This window comes from Lynx canadensis, chromosome C2 (genome assembly GCF_007474595.2).
Source record: "Lynx canadensis isolate LIC74 chromosome C2, mLynCan4.pri.v2, whole genome shotgun sequence".
Lineage (NCBI taxonomy): Eukaryota > Metazoa > Chordata > Mammalia > Carnivora > Felidae > Lynx > Lynx canadensis.
The window spans coordinates 44,620,501-44,629,082 of record NC_044311.2 but is presented as its reverse complement, the minus strand read 5'-3'; the positions used below and the strand labels follow the sequence as shown (position 1 = coordinate 44,629,082).

General features: G+C 43.6%; 1 protein-coding gene across 3 annotated transcripts; it reads left to right on the top strand.

Moving 5' to 3' along the window:
- The first annotated feature begins 608 nt into the window (after positions 1-608).
- On the top strand, positions 609-8,273 carry PFN2 (profilin 2). 3 transcript variants are annotated; one of them, XM_030330520.2, is made up of 3 exons: positions 609-804; positions 3,008-3,200; positions 5,299-6,642. In XM_030330520.2, exons 1-3 carry the CDS (start codon positions 673-675, stop codon positions 5,394-5,396), a joined length of 423 nt encoding a protein of 140 aa, XP_030186380.1. In that variant the 5' UTR covers positions 609-672; the 3' UTR covers positions 5,397-6,642. The 3 variants fall into 3 exon arrangements, with proteins under 3 accessions (XP_030186380.1, XP_030186381.1, XP_030186379.1); XM_030330521.1 differs by lacking the exon at positions 5,299-6,642 and adding an exon at positions 8,232-8,273 and having other exon boundaries at positions 616-804; XM_030330519.1 differs by having other exon boundaries at positions 620-804; positions 4,976-5,391.
- Positions 8,274-8,582: the final 309 nt, after the last annotated feature.

Genomic DNA, 8,582 nt, shown 5'->3' with positions numbered 1-8,582 from the left:
ACACCGAGCTCAAAATTCCGCATCCCCAGCCACCGGACGCAGAAGACAGGCGCATCGTGGCCCAGCAGCGGGAACTGGAGGCGTCCCAGACGCCCCTGTCCCTGAGGTGCCGAACGCGACGGAGGAGCCGCCCTCTCCGCGGGCCTAAGGCATCACCGCCAGCGACCCCACAGCATCCCGACCTCACCGCCGCACGTGGCGGCCGTGATTGTCCCGGAGCGGTATCCCTCCGCGCCCCCGCCTCAGCCTCCCCCTCCCTTCCCGGGACCCTTCGAGTCGGGGCGCCGCGGAAGGATCGCACGCACGAGCGCGCGCACGCCCGCCCCGCCGTGGCCGCGGAGGACTGAAAGGTGCCGCGGTGAGGAGCAGCGGCCGCGGACACCGTCGTCGCCGGCACTGCCGCTCCGCAGCCTCCCGCCGCTGGTTAGTCAGCCCCGCGGCTGCGGGCGGGCGGGCAGGCAGGCGGGCCGGGCGCGCTCCGCGGCTTGTCCCTCACCGTCGTCCCCGCGTCCTCCCTCCGCAGCTCCTCGGGGAGGGGGGCGGTCGGTGCCTGCGCAGAGCCGCCTCCTCCCCGCCCCCGCCCCGCCTCCCCCCGCGCCGCCGCCGCCCGCTGCCGCCGCCGCTGCGCCTGCTGCTCCTCGCCGTCCCCGCTGCAGTGCGAAGGGCTCGAAGATGGCCGGTTGGCAGAGCTACGTGGATAACCTGATGTGCGATGGCTGCTGCCAGGAGGCCGCCATTGTCGGCTACTGCGACGCCAAATACGTCTGGGCAGCCACGGCCGGGGGCGTCTTCCAGAGCATTACGGTGAGGACCGGTGGCGGTCCGGGTTCCCGTTCCCATTCCCGGACCCGAGCGGGGCCGGCCGGCTGTGGGGCCACGGACGGCCGCGCCGGCAGGTGTGGTGGGCGGCCGGCGCCGAGGATGCGGCTGCCGGGCGGGCGGGGAGGCCGAGGCCCGGGGACGCCCCCTCTCCCGGGGCTGCGCTGACCGGCGGGGGCGGCGGCCTGGCTTCCCGGCTCCCGGGCTCCCTGACTGCTTAGGCGCCCCCTGCGTTCCCAGTGTCTGTCCGTGAAGCTGGGGGAGGGGGCGCGCACCGGTTGGGGCGGGGGGGGGCGGCTTTTTTCCCCTCGTGCGGCTCTCTTTGGTCCCTTGCAAGCCCTGAGGTTTGCTTTGCACGTTCCGGGGTGGAAGCGGGGGCTGGAGGTGCGGGGCCGGAGCGCGCGGGGCTCGGGCGGGGGTCCTCCGGCAGCCGGGCTGCCCCTTGCTCCGCGGACAGCGCGCCGCCCGCGCCGCGGGCTGTGGGAGGCGGCGGCTGCCCGGCCCTCGGGATCCTCGCAGCGACTTTGCGTAGGTTTGCCGGTGTCCAGGCCTCTGGGGCTTGAGAGAAATGTACGCCGACAACGTAGGTGGATTCGTGAATCTCGACTTCAGCTCTGGTTCCATAGGATTTTTTTTTTTTTTTTAATTCTCCAAGATGGCGAACTGCCATTGATTTCTCTCCTCCTCCTATGGAGATTCATTGATACACCGTTATCCCCAATTACGCAACATAGCTCTAAAAAGGGGGGGGGGGCTTTATGGGGCTTTCAATAATCTGTGAAGGCCGAGGGGACACTTCACTTCTCCAAGTCCCTCCCTCTTTAGTGAAGGTAGTAAAGGAACTAATGCAGATTATGCTTCACAGTGCCTGGTTTTCTTGTGACTTGATGGCTTTGACTTGGTTGCCACATGTTCGGGAAATGTTACTAAATCTCCAGTGCTGCTTTATTGTTTTGCCTCTTTCCGCACAAGGGTCTTCTTAAAATTGTGACGGTTGTGACAAATACAGGGGTATTCCCTTAATTTCTTAGCTCCACGCTCCCCTCCCCTCAAACGCCAAAATTCAGGCTCCCTATTATGGGTGCTGCTAATTATTCTGTACTACTTAACATGGTTCAAGATCTGGGTAGAACTCCGTCCTTGATGCTAATACTTTAAGGTCTCCTATAACCGCAGTGGACCACAGTTCTCATGGAGAATTGCCATCTGTCTGGTGATCAACTTTTTTTCTGCAGTCCTCTTGTCTTTGTGTGTGAGTTCCCGCTGCCTGGCTGGGAAGATTGCGGGAGTGTGCTTGGAAATGGCTGGGGCCTGCTATGACTCTGCAGTTCTGATGGGGGCGACGCCTTCCTTCTTATTCATGGAATGTTAGCATGCACGTTTTCTCCTTTCCGGTTCTGGTGGCTACCTCAGTTTCTTTCCCAGTCTCCCTCCATTTTCTCTCTCTTTTTTAAAACCATTACCTACTGCAGTGCTACCAGCAAAATCCTCTTTGCATTTGCCCAGCAAGAAAACTGATTACTGAGGTGGGAGGGGAAGGGAAGTTGCAGAGGAAAAGGAGAGTGGTTAGAAAAATAAAGAGGGAAATACGAATTTGTCAATGCGCTGAGGTCCAAGGTTTGAAGTTCATACTATGGGGGGGGGGGGGCGGGGAGCGGGGATATTTCAAGTCATTTAAAGCAGAGTAGGAAGGTCTGTTACGCATGGGCATTTTTTCAAGAGGCTTCCAAGCAACTTTTAAGTTTGATGCAGCATAACTGTAATGTGACTGAATATGATTGACAAGCAGTTGTTAAAAGTTTATAGGTGAATTTTTACCATTACATAACTATTTTAGGTACCATCTGACTTTGAAGCAGTTTATAAATCTCAAGTTTACAGTTTATCTGGTGTCAGCTGCCAGTTACATAGATTCTCTTTGCATCGACTGGTCTTTAGTTGGTACGCTGGTAACTGTGAAATTTAACTGTTACAAAACATGTAGTTCTATAGGATTAAGTAATTCTTTAGAAAAGACAAACTTGATTTTACATTAGTGAGATGTGAATGTCTCGTAGTATAGTAGTAGTACAATCTTGGCAAAGTTTTTCCACCAAATGGAGGCCTGAAAGGAATTGATTACAATTTCATGTTTTTTTTTTCTTTTCTTTTTTTTTTTTTTTCTCTTTTTTCCCATTGGCGGGGGCAGCCAGTAGAAATAGATATGATTGTAGGAAAAGACCGGGAAGGTTTCTTTACCAACGGTTTGACTCTTGGCGCAAAGAAGTGCTCAGTGATCAGAGATAGCCTATACGTCGATGGTGACTGCACAATGGACATCCGGACAAAGAGTCAAGGTGGGGAGCCAACATACAACGTTGCTGTCGGCAGAGCTGGTAGAGGTAAGCACAGTACTCTTTTGGTTAAAATTTGCACGCTACAACTTATTAAGCAGTTTCCTTAACATTTTGAATAAAAGTGTTAGTCCATAATGGCTATTAAGGTGGTTTTTGTGAACTGCCCAGCACTGAAGGGAGGCACTCCCTTGCTTTTAGACTTACCTACTCTACAGCAGCTGCATATACAGCTCAGCCTCTGAGATCCTGACTTTACTCTAAAATAGAATATTCACATCAACTCTTCAGTTTCAGCTTTAGTAAACTGAAAATCCAAATTTACCTTTTAAACTGCTTCACATGTGGAATGATAATCTTACGGCACATCCAGATTGTTAAACTGTTCATATTGTTTGGTTACTTCATTGCTTTTTAGTCTTTCACCTTTGCATCTCTTTCTTTTCTTGCATTTTAATTATTCACTGCTCGGCATAAAAAAGGAAAAATGAACATTTGCTCATGTTTCTATTTGAAACATTGCTGGGGAAGAGCAAAATAATTAGAATGAGGTTTTGTAGTAAGCTGCCTATTTACTAGAATATTTTCAAAGACAGAGCGTGTCTGTGATTTAAATTTGAAAAGTAGGAAATTATATTTCATTTATACACTTGGTCCAGAAGTTCTGATGCTTCCTGACTGTTTTCAACGTTGCAGAAATTCTTGTTTCACTATGTCTCACTACGTTTTTGGAAAAAACTTCCAAAATTGAGGTTTACTATGACATGTAATTGATTTACAAATACATTTAAATGTATTAACCTGTGTAAATATTTTGTAAATTAAGAGGGCTGTGTAGCCTCAGATAGAATTGGCACAGCTGATTTTAAAACCAAATCTACCATGTGAATGAACTTGAAGCTACTCTGAGTAGCTATTATTTGCCCCAGTGGTTCTACCAACTCCTTGTGATTATCCTAAAGGTTACTCTTGTTTTCGTGAGTTGACACTTAAAGTATCTTTCTGTAGGAAAATTAGATAACTGAAGTAGTAGACAAATCTCTAAACATTAGTTGACTTCAGATAAATATGTTAAAAAAGTATTAACCATGTGACATAAAACCAGAATAAGATTTCTATACTCTACAGCACTACTGACATCTAGTGGTAGCAAGTATAAAATCTGACTTATGCATGTATTTTGGGGATAGACCTCTGAATTGCATCATAGAAGAACCTGTTGTTGGAAATAGTAAACCTGTTCTAGGATTTTCAACTCAAAAGCAAAGCATAATGAGCATATCAGTAAGCACAAGCCTTAAGTATTTTTTACTTGGTCTTTTCTGAATGGCTTTGAAAATGCTATTTAAAATTTGGTTTTGGTTTTCCTCTGGAAGTAATAGACACATTGAGTCTCAGTGGTAAGACTTAATGGTTTGTATTTAATGAAGCCTGTTAAAGTTGGGGAGAATTTTGTAAATAATCACCTGAGTTTTGTAAGTGTACATTTTGGGGGCCGTTCTGATAATTTGCCATACTAACTAGAAGTTTTTTGCTCTAAAATAGAATATAAATGATCACACATTTTTTTTCTTAGTGTAAAAATATTTTTATAGAGCACTGGAGCTGCACTGATTGGACTTCCAAGATGCAGTTAACAGTGTTTTCAGCGTATTACTAGTTTGAAAGTTTTCCTTTTTGGAGACCTAGATGACTTCAGTGCCTGACAGTTCACGGAAAACTAACTTAATGTTAACTTATTAATCGGGGTTCTGTCTGCTAAAACTTATGTGACTCTCTTGATTAACACTTCTTTTGAAACACTTTTCTTCTTTCTCTTTCAGTCTTGGTCTTTGTAATGGGAAAAGAAGGGGTCCATGGAGGCGGATTGAATAAGAAGGCATACTCAATGGCAAAATACTTGAGAGACTCTGGGTTCTAGCTGCTAGGCAGACTGTTAAGTATTAGGGTAAAATTGCTCTTAAACTTTCCTAGCTGTAAGCTTGAGTCTTAATTCTGGAAATTTTATTAGCAATGCAGGGTGATGGGGTATGAACCTGTGTCTCCTTTGTATCCCTCTGTTGGTGGGGAAAGGTGTCTTTCTTTCTGCCCTCCCCCCCCTTAAATAATTCTGTTCACTTTTGTTTTGTTTCCCTGTGTACTCCAGCATTGGTTATAGTCATGGGAAAGGAAGGTGTCCACGGAGGCACACTTAACAAGAAAGCATATGAACTCGCTTTATACCTGAGGAGGTCTGATGTGTAAGCAGCCTCTCCCCATCTACCTAGCAACTGTCTTCATCACCACCCCAATTATGGTCACAGTGCTACCAGACTGTAGATGGTAGCTAATTTTTCTTTACCTATTTTCTAATGTCGCGATTCCTGTTTACCCAATGGATCATTTGTATGTTAACCACTGTATGTAACCAACCCTTATCTGGCAACATAATTGCAGCACAATAATGATTTGCATGATACCTTGAAATTCGGGGGGAGGGGGCATGCCAAGTTGGGCATCACTTTGTCTTAGCAATTAATGGGATATTGATAACTAAAATAAGTTAATATTAAGCAAGGTGCCGGTTGTACAATCTCTAATTTGATCAATGTCTTTTCAGCACTTTGAGCATTTACTTAGCTCATTTAGTCTTCCTTTTGTAGCGCATGGTTGGGAGGAAAAAGTGCATGCATCTTTCCTTCACTCCTCTTTTCCCACCCTTCTCCCTTTGCACATAGGTATTTGGTTTGCTTCCATCTTTTATGCATTGCCTGGTTTATTTAACCAAGTAATATCCCTTTTGTTGATGAGCTATTGAAAGCTGCAGTAGTTTGCTTTTAGTATTGTTGTTGCACTTGAGTAGAGACAGACCTTTTGTCTACAAGCTATATGAAGAGTGCAACTGCAAAACAAGAGCAAAAGGCACTTCCTCCCACGACCTTACAGTAACCATACAGATCGAATCCCCAGGGACATTCCATCATTGCAATAGCTCAGATTTTTGTTCCTTTGCACACCAGCTCTATTCTTTAGTAAAATTGTAAAAGGCTGCCATTATGGACATTAGGTATCCCAACATAACCATCTGGAGTGTGTCCAGTTTGTTCTTCATAGGACCAATTTTTATTTGCAGCTTGAGTTTTTATATGAAGTTGCATTATTGTGGACTTGGCTGTCTTGTGATAAATTTTTTTCATATGTGTTCTGTGCCATACTATTGTTAAAATGAACTGTTGCTATTGTGAGATGGATTTTAACTGACCTATTAAAGGTTTCTTTCGAATGGCACTACTTTAGGGACATTCTAGTATTTGCTTCTATTGTTTGGGCCTTGTGGATAATGTACAGATTTAAAAACAAATCTTGTTGCTGATTTGTCCATTTCTTTCCCTGCACTTTGTTACATCTGGGATACAGTCTAACTCATCTGATTTAATATGCATTTAAAAAAATGCCATAACTATTAAACACCTTGTTTACAGACAGATGAAATAAATTTATTCCAACCAAATATTCTAGACTCCTGTTGTTTATGTAAATTGTTGTCTTATTGTTACAGTTGATTTTTGACACATTGGAATATACAGAATAGGCCAGGCTCTGTTACAAGCATAAAGTCTTAAAATTGAGCTTATGGCCTAAGCATTCCATATCCTGTACTATTTATTATAGATAAAATGAGTGCCTGGGAATTTCTTCTTAATGGGCTTTTATCTGTTTTTTTTTGTTTTGTTTTTAAAGGCTTTTAGCCATCTTTGGGTTTGTGAGAGGAAAATTGACTTGCCTACTAGAAATTAAATATTTTTTTTCTTGTTGCTGGTCTCTAGATGTGAAATCTAGTGAGCAATAAGGAGCCCAGTGCCAAGAAGGGTTTCTGCATTGTGGATTCTTCTGTGTTGAACTGTCATGTGACTTATTTAGCTTTGAAAGCTCTATTGGCATTGCTGAAGTCAAGCAGCTGGGACTCCCATAAGACAAGACCTTCCTTAGGCAGCATGTAAGATAATTGGGATATTCCTGCAGTGTCTGGCTTTGGAGTGACCTGTTAACTATGACTACGTAATGGTCATGTTTAATTTTATAGGTCATAAGGTCCCTGGGATGTATTCAAGTTTAGCAAATGTTTAATACTGGTTATGAACTGTCAAGCTCAGAGCAGGAATGCTCAAAAGTTGGGGGGTCTAAGGAAAACTGGGGAGCTGGTTGTAATGCAGTTTCTGGGCTCTGGAAGTCCCTTTAGAAATAATTGCCAGGTCAGTCTGATTGATTTTAAGTGGCCTGTATGCTACCCTTTGAGAAATGGGTTAGGTAATGGGGATTTCTGCGTTACTTAAAATATACTGTTCATAATTAAAAATTCTTTTGACAGTGTTGGGCATTAGTTCTGAATTAGTATATACAGGGAAATAAAAGTATGGAAGATAAGGAGTTTGGGGCTACTTTGGTAGTTGGGCATGTCTTGAAATTGAAAATAAAAACTTCAATTTCTTCACCTGTTAAGATCCCAGTTAGGAACAAAAGATGGGTCAAAAGAAAATTGGGTGGTTGGGTTGTGATGATTTGATATTTTACAGTAATAATATACTATAAAAGTAATAACACTGTAAAGAACTGTTAGGGTAACTATTTAGAAAGCAGTGAGCAAAACTGTGAAACCCTTAATGAACCTATAAGTAGGTTGAAGGGATGTGTGTTGGTGTTGGCAGGGGAGTAGAAAATGAGAGAGGGCAACTGTATGGCTAAAATAGTAAATGATGAAACTAGCCATTGGCCCCTACCCACAAAAAACACTTACGAAAATGTATACATGTATCTTTATACTTCTAGGAACTTAGCCTAAGAAAATGGGGCTATACAAATTTGTATACCAGAATGCCCATCACACCAAATTACTTAAAATAACTAAACTTGGAAAACTGCAAGATTTAACTTTCAGAGTGATGGGTTGAATAAATTATTCTATGTCCAGAGAATAAAACAGTCAGTCATTGAATAACATGAGAAAATGCTCACCGATAAATGTTCAATAATGAGGTAATAAACATGTTGCATACAGTGTAAACACATACAGTGTATAATGTATACATGTATTTTACATAGGTATTTCTGAAGGCAAAATATCAAGATAAATTCATCTCTGGGGTAAGTTTCCATGTAACTATACTTTCATACAATCAGAAAAGCTTTAAATTAGGAAAGTATTTTTTAATAGAAATTAAATTTTATTTAATGTCTTATTTAAAAAGCTATATAGTTCCACCAAGAGAAATTTCAATGAATATTAAGAAAACTAGTAACAGTCCTAGACAGTTGTTAATTGACACTTGATAATTTTTTTTTTTTGACCACTAAAAGTAACAGTTGGGGATTTTAAAAAGGAGGGCAATTTTTCCTCAGAAAAACTCCCAAGACTTAAGTTTAAAGGAACCAAGTCTTGGATCTGTAGTTTAA